Consider the following 23,535-nt stretch of genomic DNA (forward strand, 5'->3'; position numbering starts at 1 on the left):
CCGTGGGCCGTATTGAATCAAGTTTGAAGTTTCCTCACCTGTTGATCTTATTTAAAAATGTAAACTAAACTTGACAGCCCTGATTGCTAGTGTCATTTTAAGATGACATGGCTGAATGAATTTTCAAGCCTTTTGGCACAGTTACTCACTACCCATACCAGACACAACAGGACAAGAGATCTCCTACTGCCATCTAGTGGAGGAACTTGGAATCAGACCGGGAATATATTATCAATAAATAGGTAGAAAAATTGTTCCTGTAAGACGAAAAATGACTTTGAATGAGATGAATGAGGGTTTTAGCACCAGGATGGGAGAGGGAGGACCTGGTGATGCCAGAGTTCCTCTGTCCAGTGTGTGTTCTTTTGCGCATCTTAATCTTTTCTTTTTATTGGCCAGTCTGAGATATGGCTTTTTCTTTGCAACTCTGCCTAGAAGGCCAGCATCCCGGAGTCTCCTATTCACTGTTGACGTTGACACTGGTGTTTTGAGGGGACTACGACGAGTTTCAGAAGAAAGGTCTTTGTTTCTAGCTATTTTGAGCCTGTAATCGAACCCACAAATGCTGATGCTCCAGATACTCAACTAGTCTAAAGGTAGCCAGTTGTATTGCTTTTTTAAATCAGAACAGTTTTCAGCTGTGCTAATATAATTGCAAAAGTTTTTTTATTGATCAATTAGCCTTTTAAAATTATAAACTTGGATTAGCTAACGCAACATGCCATTGGAACACAGGTGGTTGCTGATAATGGGCCTCTGTACGCCTATGTAGATATTCCCTTAAACATCAGCCGTATCCAGCTATAATAGTCATTTACAACATTAACAATGCCTACACTATTTCTGATCAATTTTATGTTATTTCAATGGACAAAAGTGTTTTTCTTTAAAAAACAAGGACATTTCTAATTGACCCCAAACTTTTGAACAGTAGTGTACATAGAAGTAATTTAGCTCGTCTGGTAGGCTCGTGTCAACGGGAAGATCGCGGCTGGGCTTCCCTTTGTAGTCCATAATAATTTGCAAGTCCGACGAGCGCCAGAGCCAGTGTAGTAGGATTCAATCTTTGTCCTGTATTTACACGTTGCCTGTTTGATGGGTCGTCTGACAGTATTGCGGGATTTCTAATATTAGAGTCCCGCTCCTTGAAAGCGGCAGCTCTACCAATTTAGCTCAGTGAGGATGTTGCCAGTAATCCATGGCTTCTGGTTGGGGTATGTACGTACGAACGCTATGGGGACGACATAATTGATGCACTTATTGACTAATGTGGTATACTCCTCAAAGCCATTTGATGAATTCCGGAACATATTTCAGTCCGTCTGAGCAAAACAGTTCTTTAGATTAGCATCTGCATCATCTGACCACTTCCGTATTGAACGAGTCACTGGTACTTCCTTCTTTAGTTTTAGCTTGTTAGCAGGAATCAGGAGGATAGAATTATGGTCAGATTTTCCAAATGGAGGTCGAGGGAGAGCTTTGTACCCATCTCTGTGTGTAGAGTGAAGGTGGTCTAGAGTTTTTCCCTATGGTTACACCATGCTGGTAGAAATTAGGTAAAATGGTTAAGTTTTCCTGCATTAAATTCCCCGGGCCACTAGGAGCGCCGCATCTGGATTAGCATTTTCTTGTTTGCTTATGGCCTTCTAGAGCTCGTTGAATGTAGTCTTTAGTGCCAGCAGCGGTTTGTGGTGGTAAATAGACAGCTACAAAAAATATAAATGAATACTCTTGGCAAATAGTGTGGTCAGCTCATGATACTCTACCTCAGAGTAAAGGTTTTTCACAAAACTTTGAGACTTATTTATTAGATTTCGAGCACCAGCTGTAATTGACAAATACACAGACCATCACCCCTTGTTTTACCGGAGGTAGCTGTTCTGTCTTGCCAATGCATGGAAAATACAGTCAACTGTTCAAGAGGGATGGGTAGCCTCCCATTCAATATTGATAAGTTGGTTAATTGCATAAATAGTGAGCAAGTTTACAGTTGCAGACACAACTAAGTGGCTGCAACTGTAAATGAGCTTTTCATCAGTTTAACAATGAAGCATTGATGATGACGCTGCTACTAAAACATAGCTAGCCAGCTAGACACATGGTGCTAGCTAATTACTGTTTTGTCTTAATTACACTATAGTGATGTGGAAATATGACAATGCTGAAGTACGCAAATAATTAATAGGAAACAACTGCCATCACTATGATGTGGTCAAATTTACTTTAAAGAGATAAAGTTGCCGTTAGCTTGCCAAGTCCGTAAAAAATAGCTAGCAATGCTAATGTTAGCTAGCTAAAATTTGGTGGGGACACAACAATGACGACAAAAGATTTTCCAATTGATTATATTCCTTCCTTTGAAATGGCATCTCCCGCAGATGGTCTCAGAACCCTGTGGCTATATCATAATGGGACGCCGGACTATCAAGTCTTAGCGTCTGTGGACTATAATGTACGCCTAAAGTGTCAATTGTAGTCCACAGACGCTGAGTCCAAACACGCACCTCCCCACAATTCCCAACCAACGCAGCTCCAGTTTCCTCTACTCATTTGAATGCGTTGACAGTTGGAGAAATTGCTTGAGCTGCCCTGAGAATTTGGAAAGAATGAAAGCGATCCAATATTCTAAAAAACTGATGTGCGTGAGCATACAGGTTTTGGACTATGATAAACACTCAACTCTGTACACTGCCAACAGGAATGGAATGTCAATTATGACCAGGCGTGGCCAGCAGCAGTATAGGACGATATACAGTGCATTCAGATAGTATTCAGACCCTTTCCCTTTTCTACATTTTGTTACGTTACAGTCTTATTCTAAAAGGGATTAAATCAAAATCATTTCTCAATCTACCCACAATAACCAATAATGAGAAAACGAAAACAGGTTTAGAAATATTTGCAAATGTATTACAAATAAAAAAATGAAATACCTTATTTACATAAGTATTCAGACCCTTTGCGATGAGAATCAAAATTGGAGCTCAAGTGCATCCTGTTTGCATTCATCATCCTTGAGATGTTCTACAACTTGATTGGGAGGTGGAAATTAAATTAATTGGATATGATTTGGAAAGGCACACCTGTCTATATAAAAGGTCCCACAGTTGAAAGTGCATATCAGAGCAAAAACCAACCAATGAGGTCGAAGGAATTGTCCATAAGAGCTCCAAGACAGGATTGTGTTGAGGCACAGATCTGGGGAAGAGTACCATAACATTTCAGCAGCATTGAAGGTCCCCAAGAGCACATTGGCCTGCATCACTCTTAAATTGAAGAAGTTTGGAACCACCAAGACTCTTCCTAGAGACTCATCCAAACTGAGCAATCGGGGGAGAAGCGCCTTGGTCAGGGATGTGACCAAGAACCCGATGGTCACTGACAGAGCTCCAGAGTTCCTCTGTGGAGATGGGAGAACCTTCTAGAAGGAAACGCTCTCTGCAGCACTTCACCAATCAGGCCTTTATGGTAGATTGACCAGACGGAAGCCACTCCTCAGTAAAAGGCACGACAGCCCTCTTGGAGTTAGCCAAAAGGCACCTAAACTCTTGGGTACGAATGCCAAGCGTCACATCTGGCAGAAACCTGGCACCATCCCTATGGTGAAGCATGGTCATTAAGCATCATGCTGTGGGGATGTTGTTCAGCGGCAGGGACTGGAAGACTAGTCAGGATCAAGGGAAAGATGAACGGAGCAAAGTACAGAGAGATCCTTGATGAAAATCGTCTCCAGAGCTTTCAGGATCTCAGACTGGGGCTAAGGTTTACATTCCAACAAGACAATGACACTAAGCACACAGCCAAAATAACGCAGGAGTGGCTTTGGGACAAGTCTCAATATTCTTGAGTGGCCCAGCCAGATCCCGAACTTGAAGCCGATTGAACATCTCTGGAGAGACCTGAAAACAGCTGTGCAGCGACAATCCCCATCCAACCTGACAGAGCTTGAGAGGATCTGGGAGAAACTCACCAAAAATAGGTGTGCCAAGATGTGAGGCTGCTTTAACAAAGTACTGAGTAAAGGGTCTGAATACTTATGTAAATGCAATATCAGTTTATTTTTGCGCTGTCATTATGGTGTTTGAATTGGAGGTAATTTTTTAAAATCCATTTTAGAATAAGGCTGCAATGTAACAAAATGTGGAAAAATTCAAGGGGTCTGAATACTTTCTGAATGCACTGTACGCAAATAACAGATTAACAGTCATTGGTCAAGTTTAATCAGATCGACATGCGGCGGGCCAAAAACTCCATCCCACCTGAACAGACCAAAATTCCAGGAAATTAGGCTCTTACACAGAATTATCATAATTTCCACAATTTCAGAGTGTTATTTCGATCTTGTGTTTTTAACTGCACTGCCCCTTCAATGGCAACGGGAGGAAGTGACATTCTGACAGTAGTTTAAGATCAAGTTGCACATTTATTTTATCAGAATCAGAGGATTATGTAAATGAGGTCTGATCTGTGAGGGTGTAATCTCGCTGCTGTGTGCAATCCTATAAAAAAGTATCTGAGATTACTTTGAGATTAGTGATGTCACGTGCACATATTCCACCGATTAAAACCCTCGAAATCTGGGCTCTGGGGAGGGTCTGCTGGGCTCAGGCTCTATAGCAGTTGGCGATTATTTCCCAAAACATAATTAACAAAGGTTTTACATGATTTAGACCAAGGGTTCCAAACTTTTCTAGTCCAGGGACCCTCGCCGCCCAGGCAAACCGGACACCCAGGGAGACGCATCATGTTCGACCAAATTCTTTCTTGCACATTTGGCCTTATCAGGTGAATGATAAAGGCGAGTAGATGAGAGCAACATTTTAAAATGAATAGATTTGGAAGACAGTTTCATTATTCTGACCTCCCTACAGTTAATTGGAAGATGAAGTGTAAAATAAAAATCTATAGTATTAGCTAGAAAGGTATCTTGATGGCGTAGAGAACATTTTGCTGTTTTAAAGCAAATTTTCAGCAATTCTATGCATTTTGCCATGGCTAATGCACCTAAAGGTCTCTCAGACCACGAGAAACAAGATTCTCTAGTCTGATGAAACCAACATTGAACTCTTTGGACTGAATGCCAAGCATCACGTCTGGAAAAAACCTGGCACTAATCCTACAGTGAAGCGTGGTGGCAGCATCATGCTGTGGGGAAATTTTTCAGCAGCAGGGACTGGGAGACTAGTCAGGATCGAGGGAAAGAAGAAACGGAGCAAGTACATAGAGATCCTTAATGAAAACCTGCTCCTGAGCACTCAGGACAAAGTTTCACCTTCCAACAGGACAACGACCTTAAGCACACAGCCAAGACAACACAGGAGTGGCTTTGGGACAAATCTCTAAATGTCCTCGAGTGGCACAGCTAGAGTCCGGACTTGAACCTGATCTAACATCTCTGGAGAGACCTGAATATATCTCTCATCCAGCCTGACAGAGCTGGAGAGGATCTGCAGAAAGGAATGGGAGAAACTCCCCAAATACAGGTGTGCCAAGCTTGTAACGTTATACCTAAGAAAACTTGAGTCTGTAATCGCTGCCAAAGGTGCTTCAACAAATTACTGAGTAAAAGGTTCTTAATACTTAAATACAATATTTCCTTTTTTATTTTATTTGTAATAAATGTGCTAGCAAAAATAACCGTTTTTGCTTCGTTATTATGGGGTATTTGTGTAGATTAATGAGGGGGAAAAAAACAATGTAATACATTTTAAAATAAGGCTGTAACGTAACAAAATTTGGAAAAAGTCAAAAAAGGTCTGAACATTTTCTGAATACACTGTATGTCAGGGCTTTGTCAGTATACTCATGATGAATAGCAATGGGAGAGAAGAGCGGCATAGAGGGTCAGGTATATGGAGTGGTAGGGTTTGTGTTGTGCGCTCAATGTATTTGTGATATTCTCTGCATTTTTGCCTCTGTAGTTTAGAGATATTTCTTAGCCTCCCTCTTTAAGACTCTAAAGGAGCGATTAGTATTGAGTGATTAGCAACTTATCTGAATGGAAGGTACGCAATCCCTGCCTGCTCCCACAATCCTCCTCTGCTCCAAAAAGCCTTCTGACAGTGGACCAGTTAATGACAACATAATTCTCACAGGCAGCTGATTACACTAATCATCCCAGTAGTGAAGAAATGAGAAAAGAGAGATGAGATGAAAGAGGAGAAAAGAGGGATAGAGAGAGTGAAGAGAGGTCATTAACATTCACATCAGTGTTCATTTCTTCTCAGTCTCTCTGATGCGCTCCTTTTCTCTGACATTAACACGGAAATGTTCGCACATGAGCCGACATTCACACAGTATATAGCATCATAATTAGCTTTATAAAACAGAAAATATAGATATGATTTTATATGGCTCATGAGATGTGTCTCAGACTGAGGTGCTTGATTAAGATGAGAATTTGAAATGATCTGTTGCAGTTGACTAAATTAGACTTTTGGGGATTGACTTAAAATTAAGGAGGTTATTGTTGAAGGGTGTCGAGCAGTGGTTGCTTCTCTGGGATTTAGAGGGCTCTGCACACATTTTTTCTTTCCCTGAAATATTGTTGGTAATTTCACATGAACATACACACATCTGGTGCACACACACATACAAAAACACACCACACACACACTCTCCCTTCACAGCCAGCAGCCAGACGGTAACACACACACATACATACATACCACACAGTAGTTTTTCCACCTTTATCTCTATCCCATTGAATAACTGATGCTTTCCATTTTCCATGTGAGGGATTACTACGCAGAATCCCTGCTGCTGATTATCCTGTGTGTTGACAGGACTGAGTTGTGCCATCTGCCGTGTGGGGAGGTGTGGCGGCAGGAATGGAGGGAGGAGGTGGAGGGGATGCAAGACAGGTGTACAGACCCAGGCAGGTGTTTCTGTCAGATACCTGCAGCTCAAACAGCGCTGATCAGGCGTAGTATGGCTCAGCGCCTCAGGTTGGGAGACAGAGGCAAACTCATTAGCCTGCTAACACACACACTGTTACAGTGCTACTGACTGAACACCACAGCAGAGAGGGCAGTACATATGAATGGGAAAGACAAGAGTAGAGAGAGGGAAGGTGAGGAGATAACTGCACAGCAGCTCAGAGCACCGCGATCCTACATCAAGATGTTTAATGGGTTCTGTTCTGTCCATTTAGGATAGCATCGAATATATAATATCTAGGAGAACATGATCCTAGAATATTGTGAAAAATATGCTGAGCCCCATCATACTGTGCTACTGTTTGAGACATACATTGGACACAAGGAGCCGGAGACTGACACGGACACATACAAACACACACGCAGTGAGAACACCTTTGGTGTGCAGTCGGGATAAATGGGATTACGGATTTGAGAGAGATTTAGAGAATAATCCTTTCAGATATTAGAGGGGCAGCCTTGGCACAGATCAAAAGAGAATGCTCTCTCTCAGAGTACAGATGGATGGAATTCAGGCTTGACATTTTCTATTTTTTTACTCCGAGAATCAGTGGAATTGTCAGATATTGACCAAATATGGTACTGTGCTGATTTAGTCTAGTTGCGGTTGTAACTATTTAGCAGCAGATTTGTCTCCATTTAACACAGATTCCCTTTACACAGATTGTTACATTTTATTGCACCTACGGTGGTTCCTCACTGAAAAGTTTTGAGATTATGCCGCAGGATTTAGAGGTAATTTGTGGTTTAGTACCCTGCGTCACTGCTTCATTTCTCCAGACCACCGCAAGAGGGAGTTAGAAGATGTAAAATAAATCTATATATTCCATGATATTCTTAAAATATGTGTTGACTGAATATAAGCAGCAAGTGATGTTTGCTAAATCAAGTTGATGGCACAGACATATAGCCTCGGCACCTACATAAGCCGAGGGACTCACTCACTCATGGCTTTGGATCAAAATAAATAAGTACCAACATTCTTTCTAATAGTCTAGAAGTGAAAATGATTATAAAAAGTCACAACTACAATAGATGGCTAGTTTTGGTCTCAAATAAGCACGGTCTGTGAAGAGCGTTTAACTAAAATAAGCAACGTTTGTTAGAAAAACACCAGGAATATATAGACTTAGACCTATGAACACTTAAAAAATGAGTCAGGGTTAGTGATGTGTATATTATTGGTTACCCTGACCTGGATGCCATGTATAATAGTCTATAAAATGAAAAATATTACCACAGTCTCTTGCGCATGTCATTTTCCATTCATAACCAAGGGTTAGCTACGCTGCCAGCTTTTAGAGAGATAATTTAAACAACGACCAGTTTAAATTATTTGAGCAAAAAATATTACATTTTATTTGGAATGGCAAGCCAGACAAAATTAAAAAGGGCCTATTGTCTCACCCCATGTTCAATAATGGCCTTGTTCCCTTTATTCAGATTACAACCGCTCACTTTGGGTTATTTGAAAACAAAATCTCCAAAATATCGTTGTTTTTTTAAACAAGGGCTTGAAAATGAGATTGGTAAATTATGAATTAATACATTAATTTGGTACCTGGCAGCGTAGCTAACCCTTGGTACGCCATGAGATACGTCATCAGAGCACGCAACAGAACATTGTACTGTCTACACTTGGTTTGTTGTTTATATTAAAACATTTTTATTAAATTGATTTTAATCCGAACTAAAGTTTTGTTAAGAATTCCACGACGCGGTTAGCCTTTACGGCTGGGACTGCAATTTGTGTTCCTTTTTTTTTTGCGTAGATTCCACGAGTGCTAGCTGGCTGTACTACAGACACCTGTCGTCGTCATGGGAAAGACTCATTGTTATATTTTCGTAAAACAACTGGTTGCAGTAAAGAGCCAATCTGGATACCAAGCAGATCCTGAGGGAAATCGATAAGTACCAACAGCTTTACGCTATGGAGGAACAACATACTCCATCATGGAAAGATCCAACTACCTCACAAAATAACTTTAACCCGACAAAAAAGAAAAGATTCCCCTACAGACATGGACGATTTACTTACCATTGAGGTAGAGACAGAGGTAGAGGCTCTGGCCAGAATCCATGCAACAATGGAAAAGTTGTGAGGAGGTAGCAGGGCTGAGGGGGAGTTTGGAGTTCAGCCAGAGTGAAATTCTCACGCTCCAAGGAGAGAACAAGACACTCACAGCCAAGGTAAAAATACACGATTCCAACATGGATTGTCTACTCAGGGAAAACAGGGTGATGGAGTCGCTTCTAGACATATAAAGTCGTAGCATGCGTGAAAATCTATTTTTTTCTGGGATTCCTGAGGACGCATCCAATAATCCAGAGGGCACGATCAGAGAATTCATGCAATCCGCATTGAAACTTCCTATCTAGACTGTGAACAAGGTGGCTTTTCACAGAGTACACAGACTTGGAGCTCGGAGCGACAAGACCAAGGGGCCCTGACCAATCATCGCAAAATTTGAACACTACTAACAAAAGGAGCTGATCAAAAGCAGGGGAAGGGAGCTTAAAGGGACCAAATTCAGTCTCAATTACCAATTTCCAAGGGAAATAAACAAACGTCGTAAGAGACTGTATCCGGTAAAAAGACAACAAAGGGAGAATGATAAGTGTGGCTTTATTTTTTTTTCGGAGTCAATCACCACCTTCCGGAGACACCTGAAACCCCACCTCTTTCAGGAATACCTAGGATAGGATAAAGTAATCCTTCCCCCCCCCCCCCCCCCTTAAAAGATTTAGATGCACTATTGTAAAGTGGCTGTTCCACTGGATGTCTTAAGGTGAACGCACCAATTTGTAAGTCGCTCTGGATAAGAGCGTCTGCTAAATGACTTAAATGTAAATGTAAATGTAATCATTGTGGACAAACTATTTATAGATGAACAGCTATTCCGAGACAGCTCCATAACACCATGGCTGTACTAAATTCTACAGGGACTTCAGGTCACTAAAAAAAAAAAAATATGGGAACTGTAACAATCTGAACATTATGAAGTGGATATGAACACACACGTACTCAATGGTTACACATACACACCTGATCTCTCTTCTCTCCCTCTATTGTCAAGAAGCATTTTTTAATTTGTTTGTTTGTCTCTCTTTATGTATTTGTCTACAAGTTTATAACAACAAAAAGTTATCTGAATGTGCAAATAGTCAGGATTGATTCTCAAGGAAGGTGGTTCCTTTAGAATATGAAAGTTGACGAAAAGGAGATTTGGCTCATTAATCTATATGGTCCAAATCGGGATGATACACACTTCTTCGAAAACATTTATACCAATTTATTGAATTTACAGGGAACAAATGGTCTAATCATTATGGTAGGATACTATAACAGGAGACTATAACAGGATAAGTACCTCAATGGACCGTAAAGGTAATCACTCCACAAACTATCATCCCGTGCCCTTAAGGAAATCACAAATATTATGGACACATTAGAAATAGGGGATATTTGGAGACTAAAAAATCCTGACCTAGTGAGATATACATGGAGGCTTAAGCTAGTCATCTTGACTACTTTGTCTCTTGCATCAAAGGTTAAAAAGTTTTAATAGGAGACAGAATGCGATCGGATCATCATCTAATTGGCATTCACATAACTCTTATAGATTTTCCACGTGGACGGGGATATTGAAAATTGAGTCAAAGTTAAAAATAAGTTGTCTTCCAGTAAACTAAGACAAAATAATCTGCCCCAGGGACTGTGGTTGAAAATTAGCCGGTTGGCTAAAACCGGCACTTTTACTGAAACGTTGATTAATGTGCACTGTCCCTGTAAAAATAAAAATAAACTTAAAATAATTCATAACTGAATTTTTCCAGTATAATATTAGGTTCAGCAAATCCCCTTATTGTTTGGGATACCTTTAAAATGTACCTTCAGAGGTCATTCAATTCAATATTCATCAATAATAAAAAAGCAGTTTCTGGCTAAAGAAACAAGACTAACAAGGGAAATCCATGCACTAATAGTACAGGTAGATTGCAATAAAAATGATACTACAGAGATACAAAATAAGTTTGAGGAAAAATAAAAAGAACTTGAGGAACTTATTCAAGAACGATCTAATGTAATCTATTACAGAAATAAAGCAAACTGGATGGAATATGGAAAAAAATGCACAAAATTCTTCCTGAATCTCCAATACAGGAACGCTAACAAAAATAATTTGCCGAAACTTGTTACTGAAGACAGAGTCATCTATGATTCTCCAAATGATATTTTAAAAGAGGAAGCCAATTATTTTAGGCAGATGTTCTCTTTTCCGTCTCATCCTTTCCCACTGAATGAAGATTAAGGTAAGGAATTGTTTCAAAATATAAAAAAATGGAAAATTAACAAAAATGTACAGAAAGATACAAGAGTACAAAACAAGAGAAAATGCATGGTTCATTTTCCTAAAAAATGTATATATATAATATAACTCAGCAAAAAAAGAAACATCCTCTCACTGTCAACTGTGTTTATTTTCAGCAAAGTGAACATGTGTAAATATTTGTAAGATTCAACAACAGACAAACTGAACAAGTTCCACAGACACTTGACTAACTGAAATGGAATAATGTGTCCCTGAACAAAAGTAACAGTCAGTATCTGGTGTGGTCACCAGCTGCATTAAGTACTGCAGTGCATCTCCTCCTCATGGACTGCATTAGATTTGCCAGTTCTTGCTGTGCGATGTTACCCCACTCTTCCAACTAGGCACCTGCACGATCCCAGACATTTCTGGGAGGAATGGGCCTAGCCCTCACCCTCCGATCCAACAGGTCCCAGACATGGTTAATGGGATTGAGTCCAGGCTCGTCGCTGGCCATGGCAGAACACTGACATTCCTGTCTTGCAGGAAATTGCGCACAGAATGAGCAGTATGGCTGGTGTCATTGTCATGCTGGAGGGTCATGTCAGGTACCACATGAGGGAGGAGGATGTCTTCACTGTAAAGCACAGCATTGAGATTGCCTGCAATGACAAGCTCAGTCTGATGATGCTGTGACGCACCGCCCCAGACCACGACGGACCCTCCACCTCCAAATCGATCCCGCTCCAGAGTACAGGCCTCCGAGTCACGCTCATTCCTTCGGCGATAAATGCGAATCCAACCATCACCACTGGTGAGACAAAACTGAGACTCGTCAGTGAAGAGCATTTTTTGCCAGTCCTGTGTCTGGTCCAGCGACGGTGGGTTTGTGCCAATAGGCGACGTTGTTGCCAGTGATGTTTGGTGAGGACCGGCCTTACAACAGGCCTACAAGCCCTCAGTCCAGCCTCTCTAAGCCTATTGTGAACAGTCTGAGCACTGATGTCAAACAGTCAAAACTGTTCGCTGCTCTGGCCCCCCAATGGTGGAACAAACTCCCTCACGACGCCAGGACAGCGGAGTCAATCACCACCTTCCGGAGACACCTGAAACCCCACCTCTTTCAGGAATACCTAGGATAGGATAAAGTAATCCTTCTCACCCCCCCTTAAAAGATTTAGATGCACTATTGTAAAGTGGCTGTTCCACTGGATGTCTTAAGGTGAACGCACCAATTTGTAAGTCGCTCTGGATAAGAGCGTCTGCTAAATGACTTAAATGTAAATGACTTAAATGATGGAGGGATTGTGCGTTCCTGGTGTAACTCGGGCAGTTGTTGTTGCCGCCTTCCTGTACCTGTCCCGCAAGTGTGATGTTCGGATATACCGATCCTGTGCAGGTGTTGTTACACGTGGTCTGCCACTGCGAGGACTATGAGCTGTCCATCTCGTCTCCCTGTAGCGCTGTCTTAGGCGTCTCACAGTACGGACATTGCAATTTATTGCCTTGGCCACATCTGCAGTCCTCATGCCTCCTTGCAGCATGCCTAAGGACGTTCACGCAGTAGAAAAGGCCTCTTTAGTGTCCTAAGGTTTCATAACTGTGACCTTAATTGCCTAGAGTCTGCAAGCTGTTAGTGTCTTAACCGTTCCACAGGTGCATGTTCATTAATCTCTTATGGTTCATTGAACAAGCTTGGGAAACAGTGTTTAAACCCTTTACAGTGAAGATCTGTGAAGTTATTTGGATTTTTACAAATTATCTTTGAAAGACAGGGTCCTGAAAAAGGAACGTTTCTTTTTTTGCTGAGTTAATACAACAGTAGAAAACAGTTGCAGGTCGGAGGGCCATCTAACGAGTGCAGACCGGAGGGCCACCAAGCGCAAGACCAATGAGGCACGGGTAAACGGCGGGAGTATCTATGACTCTCTGAGGACTGGGTAGTGGGCCCACGCTCTCCACTTCTCCCTTCCCTCGGTGCGGAGTTCTGGGCCGGAAGGTTGGCTTCGTCTCTCGCCTAAGCTCGGTTCCTTGCATCTACATGTCACTTGGGTCGAGCTCCATCCCCCCTTTCCGAAGGGGATTTGGGTTGCTGGTGAACCAGGTCTTCCCACCTCCATCTCCAATATTAAGGTGCACATGGGTCTATTTATATAATGAATATGAATTCAGAGGGTCAAAATAATTAAATATTAAAGCATTAGACCGCTCACTAAAGACATCAGTCCTACAAAAGTTATACTTAAATCCGAACTGGTTCTCCAGCAAATGAGTAAGAATGGATTATTCACCATGGCAACCAACAAAATGTATTTCTTAGTTTGGCTTGTTTTTAATTTTTTTAATTTTACCTTTATTTAACCAGGCAAGTCAGTTAAGAACACATTCTTATTTTCAATGACGGCCTGGGAACAGTGGGTTAACTGCCTGTTCAGGGGCAGAACGACAGATTTGTACCTTGTCAGCTCGGGGGTTTGAACTCGCAACCTTCCGGTTACTAGTCCAACGCTCTAACCACTAGGCTACGTTTGCAGAATTCACAGCTTGCTAAGCTTGAGGAAAAACCAAATGCCTCCAGCAGAATATCTAAAGGGCTTTTATATAATTAAAATGCAGGGTTAATAATAAAATCGATGGATACCAGATCACTATCATAATATTAAAAACTTTCAAATGCATTCATGAATTAAATAGTTTTAGCCGAAAATGTTGCGGTTTGGCCTATTTATATAATGAATATGAAATCGGAGGGCAGAAATTATTAAAGTATTAGACCTCTCTCTAAAGGTGTCAGTCATACTAAAGTTAAAACTTAAATCCGAACAGGTTGGAGATAAGAGTACATGGCCATAAAGGCTAGATCATTTTTAAGCTGTTCAAACCCAACAGGGTCAAATTATATAAACAGTGGTTATAGAGGGTGCAACTGGTCAGCACCTTAAGAATAAATGCCGATTGGCTTGTCATAGCTGAGCATTCAGATGTCAAGATAGCGTGTGACAGTGAGAGGGTGAGAGAGAGAGAGGATCGAAAGACAGTAACGCGTGGGATATAGCAATAAGAATGTCCGTTTAAAATGAGATCAGCTCATATTACCCTTCTCAGAGTTAAGAATTTTGTGTGTTCAAATATTTGTGACATTGTTCACTACTCCCCCTATCATTAGCTGGTTGAATTAATGTGGTTAAAATTAATACCCTCCCTAACTTCTAACTCTTTAAATGTATACCTATTTTTATTCCCAAATCTTTTTTCCGCAAACTTGATGGTATTCTCACTTTCTGCAATTTTATTTTTTAAATTTAAGTATCCGCAAGGTGTTCCTTTAAAAGGCCTAAACCCTTAGGGGGCATGGCCCTACCTAATTTCCAGTTTGCTTATTGGGCTGCCAACTTCCGTGTAATTCAGTACTGGATCTGTGCAGATACCCCACATATCATTCCAGCATGGTTGAAGATAAAATCTTCCTCATGTATATCATCCTCACTGGCTGCTTTGACACATTCCGTATTCATTCTGCTACTTCAAGTTATACCAACATTTTTTTTAGTAAAAACCACTCTCTGGAACCAGTTTAGACGTCAATGAATAGGTTTGTAAACCAACGCTCTAACCACAAGGCTACTTGCCGGCCCCAAAATAAGTGGACAAGGCACTTTGCTCTTCTCACTATAAAAAGGGGCTGCACTGATCGAGTTGATCCTCTCAATCATGTGAGACATTTGACAGAAGTAGCCTAACGAATGTATAAAAATAATTATATCAAAGTGTTGTTTTTTTCATCTAAAAATTTCAGTATACCATGCAACACTAGCACAAATGCCCATAGTCAAGAGCACTAAGCAGTGCTCCACAGTCCTGCACGCACAAACATGCACACAAGCATTTAATTGTACCGTGTACACTTTGCTGTATCCTGTGCAGATTTACATTTACATTTAAGTCATTTAGCAGACGCTCTTATCCAGAGCGACTTACAAATTGGTGCGTTCACCTTAAGACATCCAGTGGAACAGCCACTTTACAATAGTGCATATAAATCTTTTAAGAGGGGGGTGAGAAGGATTACTTTATCCTATCCTAGGTATTCCTGAAAGAGGTGGGGTTTCAGGTGTCTCCGGAAGGTGGTGATTGACTCCGCTGTCCTGGCGTCGTGAGGGAGTTTGTTCCACCATTGGGGGGCCAGAGCAACGAACAGTTTTGACTGGGCTGCGCGGGAACTGTACTTCCTCAGTGGTAGGGAGGCGAGCAGGCCAGAGGTGGATGAACGCAGTGCCCTTGTTTGGGTGTAGGGCCTGATCAGAGCCTGGAGGTACTGAGGTGCCGTTCCCCTCACAGCTCCGTAGGCAAGCACCATGGTCTTGTAGCGGATGCGAGCTTCAACTGGAAGCCAGTGGAGAGAGCGGAGGAGCGGGGTGACGTGAGAGAACTTGGGAAGGTTGAACACCAGACGGGCTGCGGCGTTCTGGATGAGTTGTAGGGGTTTAATGGCACAGGCAGGGAGCCCAGCCAACAGCGAGTTGCAGTAATCCAGACGGGAGATGACAAGTGCCTGGATTAGGACCTGCGCTGCTTCCTGTGTGAGGCAGGGTCGTACTCTGCGGATGTTGTAGAGCATGAACCTACAAGAACGGGCCACCGCCTTGATGTTAGTTGAGAACAGGATGGGGTGTTGTCCAGGATCACGCCAAGGTTCTTAGCGCTCTGGGAGGAGGACACAATGGAGTTGTCAACCGTGATGGCGAGATCATGGAACGGGCAGTCCTTCCCCGGGAGGAAGAGCAGCTCCGTCTTGCCGAGGTTCAGCTTGAGGTGGTGATCCGTCATCCACACTGATATGTCTGCCAGACATGCAGAGATGCGATTCGCCACCTGGTCATCAGAAGGGGGAAAGGAGAAGATTAATTGTGTGTCGTCTGCATAGCAATGATAGGAGAGACCATGTGAGGTTATGACAGAGCCAAGTGACTTGGTGTATAGCGAGAATAGGAGAGGGCCTAGAACAGAGCCCTGGGGACGCCAGTGGTGAGGAGACAGATTCTCGCCACGCCACCTGGTAGGAGCGACCTGTCAGGTAGGACGCAATCAAGCGTGGGCCGCGCCGGAGATGCCCAACTCGGAGAGGGTGGAGAGGAGGATCTGATGGTTCACAGTATCGAAGGCAGCCGATAGGTCTAGAAGGATGAGAGCAGAGGAGAGAGAGTTAGCTTTAGCAGTGCGGAGGGCCTCCGTGATACAGAGAAGAGCAGTCTCAGTTGAATGACTAGTCTTGAAACCTGACTGATTTGGATCAAGAAGGTCATTCTGAGAGAGATAGCGGGAGAGCTGGCCAAGGACGGCACGTTCAAGAGTTTTGGAGAGAAAAGAAAGAAGGGATACTGGTCTGTAGTTGTTGACATCGGAGGGATCGAGTGTAGGTTTTTTCAGAAGGGGTGCAACTCTCGCTCTCTTGAAGACAGAAGGGACGTAGCCAGCGGTCAGGGATGAGTTGATGAGCGAGGTGAGGTAAGGGAGAAGGTCTCCGGAAATGGTCTGGAGAAGAAAGGAGGGAATAGGGTCAAGCGGGCAGGTTGTTGGGCGCCGGCCGTCACAAGACGCGAGATTTCATCTGGAGAGAGAGGGAGAAAGAGGTCAGAGCACAGGGTAGGGCAGTGTGAGCAGAACCAGCGATGTCGTTTGACTTAGCAAACGAGGATCGGATGTCGTCGACCTTCTTTTCAAAATGGTTGACGAAGTCATCTGCAGAGAGGGAGGAGGGGGAGGGGGAGGAGGATTCAGGAGGGAGGAGAAGGTGGCAAAGAGCTTCCTAGGGTTAGAGGCAGATGCTTGGACTTTAGAGTGGTAGAAAGTGGCTTTAGCAGCAGAGACAGAAGAGGAAAATGTAGAGAGGAGGGAGTGAAAGGATGCCAGGTCCGCAGGGAGGCGAGTTTTCCTCCATTTCCGCTCGGCTGCCCGAGCCCTGTTCTGTGAGCTCGCAATGAGTCGTCGAGCCACAGAGCAGGAGGGGAGGACCGAGCCGGCCTGGAGGATAGGGGACATAGAGAATCAAGGGATGCAGAAAGGGAGGAGAGGAGGGTTGAGGAGGCAGAATCAGGAGATAGGTTGGAGAAGGTTTGAGCAGAGGGAAGAGATGATAGGATGGAAGAGGAGAGAGTAGCGGGGGAGAGAGAGCGAAGATTGGGACGGCGCGATACCATCCGAGTAGGGGCAGTGTGGGAAGTGTTGGATGAGAGCAAGAGGGAAAAGGATACAAGGTAGTGGTCGGAGACTTGGAGGGGAGTTGCAGTGAGGTTAGTGGAAGAACAGCATCTAGTAAAGATGAGGTCGAGCGTATTGCCTGCCTTGTGAGTAGAGGGTGACAAATAAATGTTGACGCAACTGCACATAGTCTCCAATTGCAGGTGTAGCCAATTTCATTGCTTTCTGAAGAGCAGCTCATTATTCAGTAGCACCTCCTCCACTTCCCCCTGGAAGCCCTCCTCTAATGGTCATTAGCCCACAAATTAACCTCCACACCGCACGTTAATGATAATTGCGTTAGCATTAACCCACAATCACTGTGTGAATGGACCTGCTCAACACTTGTAACCGCCTGCTCTGCTGTGCTCAGCTAATGAACCTCCCAGAGGAACCATTCAGAAATCTATGTTCTCAACGTTAACCTCAAAGGTCACCAATGGCAGACGTGTTAAGATGAAAATCAAGATTATGACTATAGCAATGAGTGCCATTTGACATTCTCACCCATATCTGATTAGTCTCTACATACGAGTTAACCCATGTAGTCTTTGAATATAGGCCTTCTTGGATTAAAGACCATGCCCAAGAACAAGAATGTCACAGTTCACTTTGGAAGCCAGAGAAAAGACATTTGTTAGAATAAAAAGAAAGTTTATTATCTAGACATTTCAATTGATTTATATTAGCTAGCAGTAAGACCATTGTGTTTTTTCCTGGTTAGATATTTTCCATGTAAAAGACATACCAAACATTTGTTATTTCTAAAGCAATTACTGTAAGAAAACAAATATACACTTTTTACAAGTACTCGACCGATAAAATACAAAGAAAAGAAAACTAATTACATGATAGCAATAGCAGACATGTAGGAAGGGACACAGTACTAGGGTGTGAAAGGTCTGAGTGGAAAGTCATGTCTGAAAGAAGAGCAAGGTGAGGTCAGAGGTCACAAATGGTAGAGGTCACCAGGACATTCACATTCTTTGTCTGTAAAAATAAACTACAATGCCATTAATTCGGCACCTCTGAGGTTTCGGTCCATCTGTCTATAATGAGGTTTCGGTCCATCTCTCTATATCCATGCATCCATCCGACTGTCTGTCCATCATCAATTGTTCTGGAAGCTCTGCTCATGAATGGTCATGTATAGAGAATGTTCTGTAGGATCCCATGACCCAGGGTCAGTTGTACAGTTCAAAGGTCACGTATATACAGTAGTGCCTTCAGAAAGTTTTCATACCCCTTGACTTATTCCACATTTTGTTGCGTTACAGCCTGAATTCAAAATTGGATTAAATATACAGTTGAAGTCGGAAGTTTACATACACCTTAGCCAAATACATTTAACCTCAGTTTCATAATTCCTGACATTTAATCCTAGTAAAAATCCTGTTTTAGGTCAGTTAGGATCACCACTTTATTTTAAGAATGTGAAATGTCAGAATAGAGAATTATATATTTCAGCTTTTATTTCTTTCATCACATTCCCAGTGAGTCAGAAGTTTACATACACTCAATTAGTATTGGGTAGCATTGCCATTAAATTGTTTAACTTGGGTCAAACGTTTCAGATAGCCTTCCACAAGCTTCCCACAATAAGTTGGGTGAATTTTGACCCATTACTCCTGACAGAGCTGGTGCAACAGAGTCAGGTTTGTAGGCCTCCTTGTCAGCACATACTTTTTCTGTTCTGCCCATAAATGTTCTGCCCATAAATGTTCTATATGATTGAGGTCAGGGCTTTGTGACGGCCACACCAATAACAATACCGTAAGCCATTTTGCCACAACTTTGGGGTCAATTGTCCATTTGTGACCAAGCGTTAACTTCCTGATGTCTTGAGATGTTGCTTCAATATATCCACATAATTTTCTTACCTCATGATGCCATCTATTTTGTGAAGTACACCAGTCCATCCTGTAGCAAAGCACCAACACAAAATGATGCTGCGACCCCTGTGCTTCATGGTTGGGATGGGGTTCTTCGGCTTGCAAGCGTCCCCCTTTTTCCTCCAAACATATCGATGGTCAATCTGGCTAAACAATTCTATTTTTGTTTCATCAGAACAGAGGACATTTCTCCAAAAAGTTTGATCTTTGTCCCTATGTGCATTTGCAAACCGTAATCTGGCTTTTTTATGGAGGTTTTGGAGCAGTGGCTTCTTCCTTGCAGAGCGGCCTTTCAGGTTATGTAGATATACGACTCTTTTTACTGTGGATATAGATGCTAGACGTCGACCGATTAATCGGAATGGCCGATTACAAGTTTTCATAATCGGTAATCGGCATTTTTGGACACCGATCATGGCCGATTACATTGCACTCCACGAGGAGACTGCGTGGCAGGCTGACAACCTGTTATGCGAGAGCAAAAAGGAGCAAAGGTAAAGTGCATTAAACGTATCTTATTAAAAACAATCAATCTTAATATAATCACTAGTTAACTACACATGGTTGATGATATTACTAGTTTATCTAGCTTGTCCTGCGTTGCATATAATCGATGCGGTGCCTGTTAATTTATCATTGAATCACAGCCTACTTCGCCAAATGGGTGATTTAACAAGCACATTCGCGAAAAAAGCACTGTCGTAACCATAAACATCAATGCCTTTCTTTAAATCAATACACAAGTATATATTTTTAAACCTGCATATTTAGTTAATATTGCCTGCTAACATGAATTTCTTTTAAATAGGGAAATTGTGTCACTTCTCGTGCGTTCTGTGCAACATAGTCGGGGTATATGCAGCATTTTGGGCCACCTGGCTCATTGCGAACTGTGTGAAGACCATTTCTTCCAAACAAAGACAGCCAACTTCACCAAACGGGATGATTTAACAAAAGCACATTTGCGAAAAAAACACAATCGTTGCACGAATGTACCTAACCATAAACATCAATGCCTTTCTTAAAATCAATACACAGAAGTATATTTTTTTAAACCTGCATATTTAGTTAAAATAAATTCATGTTAGCAGGAAATATTAAACTAGGGAAATTGTGTCACTTCTCTTGCGTTCATATGCAACAGTTTGGGCCGCCTGGCTCGTTGCGAACTAATTTGCCAGAATTTACGTAATTATGACATAACATTTAAGGTTGTGCAATGTAACAGCAATATTTAGACTTATGGTTGCCACCCGTTAGATAAAATACGGAACGGTTCCATATTTCACTGAAATATTTCTGTGTGTTATTATGTTATAATTAAGTCTATGATTTGATAGAGCAGTCTGAGCGGTGGTAGGCAGCAGCAGGCTCGTAAGCATTCATTCAAACACACTGTCCTGCGTTTGCCAGCAGCTCTTCGCAATGCTTCAAGCATTGCGCTGTTTATGACTTCAAGCCTATCAACTTCAGAGATTCGGCTAAAGTACCTATTAGAACATCCAATAGTCAAAGGTATATGTAATACAAATGGTATAGAGAGAAATAGTCATATAATAACTACAACATAAAACTTCTTACATGGGAATATTGAAGACTCATGTTAAAAGTAACCACCAGCTTTCATATGTTCTCATGTTCTGAGCAAGGAACTTAAACGTTAGCTTGTTTACATGGCACATATTGCACTTTTACTTTTTTCTCCAACACTTTGTTTTTGCATTATTTAAACCAAATTTAACATGTTTCATTATTTATTTATTTATGACTAAATTGATTTTATTGATGTATTATATTAAGTTAAAATAAAAGTGTTCATTGTTCATTCAGTATTGTTGTAATTGTCATTTTTACAAATATATGTATAAAATTTGCCCATTAATCGGAATCAGCTTTTTTTGGTCGTCCAAAAAATCTGTATCGGCATTGTAAAATCATAATCGGTCCACCTCTAATAGATACTTTTGTACCTGTTTCCTCCAGCATCTTCACAAGGTCCTTTGCTGTTGTTCTGTGATTGATTTGCACTTTTCGCACCAAAGTATGTTCATCTCTAGGAGACAGAACGCGTCTCCTTCCTGAGCAGTATGATGGCTGCGTGGTCCCATGGTGTTTATACTTGTGTACTATTGTTTGTACAGATGAATGTGGTAACTTCAGGCATTTGGAAATTGCTCCCAAGGACGAACCAGACTTGTGGAGGTCTACAATTTTTTTCTGAGGTCTTGGCTGATTTCTTTTGCACTGAGTTTGAAGGGAAGCCTTGAAATACATCCACAGGAACACCTCTTTTGATTCAAATGATGTCAATTAGCCTAGCAGAATCTTCTAAAGCCATGACATTTTATGGAATTTTCCAAACTGTTTAAAGGCACCCACCAAACATCCTATAATGACAAAGTGAAAAAATGTTTTTAGAAATGTTTGCTAATTTCTTGAAAATAAAATACAGGTCTCTCATTTACATAAGTATTCACACCCCCGAGTCAATACTTAGTAGAAGCACATTTGGCAGGGACTACAGCTGTGAGTCTTTATGGGTAAATCTCTAAGAGCTTTCCACACCTGGATTGGGCAACATTTGCCCATTATTATTTTCAAAATTATTCAAGCTCTGTCAAATTGGTTATGGTCATTGCTAGACAACCATTTGCAGTTGTCATAGATTTAAGTAAAAAATGTAACTCGGCCACTCAGGAACATTCACGGTCTTCTTGGTAAGCAACTCCAGTGGCCTTGTGTTTTAGGTTATTGTCCTGCTGAAGGTGAATTAATCTCCCAGTGTCTAGCGGAAAGCAGACAACCAGGTTATCCTTTAGGATTTTGCCTGTGCTTAGCTCCATTCCTTATGTATTTTTTTTATGCCCAGTCCTGAACAATTAATAGCATACCGATAACATGATGCAGCCATCACTATGCTTGAAAATATGGAGAGTGGTACTCAGTAATTTACATTTACATTTAAGTCATTTAGCAGACGCTCTTATCCAGAGCGACTTACAAATTGGTGCGTTCACCTTAAGACATCCAGTGGAACAGCCACTTTACAATAGTGCATCTAAATCTTTTAAGGGGGGTGAGAAGGATTACTTTATCCTATCCTAGGTATTCTAGTAATGTGATGTATTGGATTTGTCCCAAACATCACAGTTTGTATTCAGGACAAAATGTTAATTGCTTAGCCACATTTTTTGAAGAATTACTTTAGTGCCTTGTTGCAAACAGGATGCATGTTTTGGAATATTTGTATTCTGTACAGGCTTCCTTCTTTTCACGCTGTCAATTGGGTTAGCATTGTGGAGTAACTACAATGCTATCCATCATCAGATTTCTCCTAACACAGCCATTAAACTATTTTAAAGTCACCATTGGCATCATGGTGAAATCCCTGAGCGGTTTCCTTCCTCTCCGGCAACTGAGTTAGCAAGGATGCCTGTATCTTAGTGACTGGGTGTATTGATACACCACCCGAAGTGTAACTAATAACTTCACTATGGGAAGTTATTTAAAAAGGGATATTCAATGCCTGCTTTTTAAATTTTTATCCATCTAACCAATGCTTCTTTTGAAGCATTGGAAAACCTCCCTGGTATTTTGTTGTTGAATCGTTGTTTGAAATTCACTGCTCAACCTTATAGATAATTGCACTGTGCGGGGTGCAGAGATGAGGTAGTCATTCATAAATAAATCATTTTAAAACAGAGTCCATGCACACAGAGTCCATGCAACTTATTGTGTGACATGTATTTTGTGTAGGCCAGTGACCAAAAATAAATCTAAATTCAGGCTGTAACACAAAATGTGGAAAAAGTCAAAGGGTGTAGAACTTTCTGCAGTATCCCCTGACCCAGGGTTGGTTTTAGGACAGTGAAAGCTACTTTGGGTTGTCAGTTGCTGATCCTAGTGCTCACCAGTGCAGTCTAGTAGATGACTTCATAGACAGTGGCCTTCTTATCTCCAGAACCTGTAACTATGTACTTATCATCCACTGAGATGTCACAGCTTAGCACGGACGAAGACTCCTTCGACTAGAGTTAGATAGGAAAGAGAGCGAGAAAGATAGAGGGAAAGATTAGAGCAAGCTCAACACCCAGCCTTGATAAAAGATAAATAAAAAACATGTTGGTAGGAAGGCCGTCGGAGTGAACAGACGGT

General features: G+C 41.7%; 1 protein-coding gene across 4 annotated transcripts in view; it reads right to left on the bottom strand.

The window, feature by feature from the left end:
* Nucleotides 1–16,401: 16,401 nt before the first annotated feature.
* The window catches only part of LOC115139691 (transducin-like enhancer protein 1), a 45,119-nt gene continuing 37,985 nt past the window's right edge, over nucleotides 16,402–23,535 (bottom strand). For 3 of the 4 annotated variants that reach the window (XM_029677344.2, XM_029677348.2, XM_029677346.2), the window contains exon 20: nucleotides 22,458–23,408. In XM_029677344.2, coding sequence (XP_029533204.1) covers nucleotides 23,301–23,408 — 108 coding nt within the window. In that variant the 3' untranslated portion in view covers nucleotides 22,458–23,300. Of the gene's footprint in view, nucleotides 16,784–22,457; nucleotides 23,409–23,535 lie in introns of those variants that run through there. The other variant, XM_029677345.2, reaches the window with a different exon arrangement.

The sequence above is a fragment of the Oncorhynchus nerka genome, linkage group LG13 (assembly GCF_034236695.1).
Source record: "Oncorhynchus nerka isolate Pitt River linkage group LG13, Oner_Uvic_2.0, whole genome shotgun sequence".
NCBI classification, from domain to species: Eukaryota; Metazoa; Chordata; class Actinopteri; order Salmoniformes; family Salmonidae; genus Oncorhynchus; species Oncorhynchus nerka.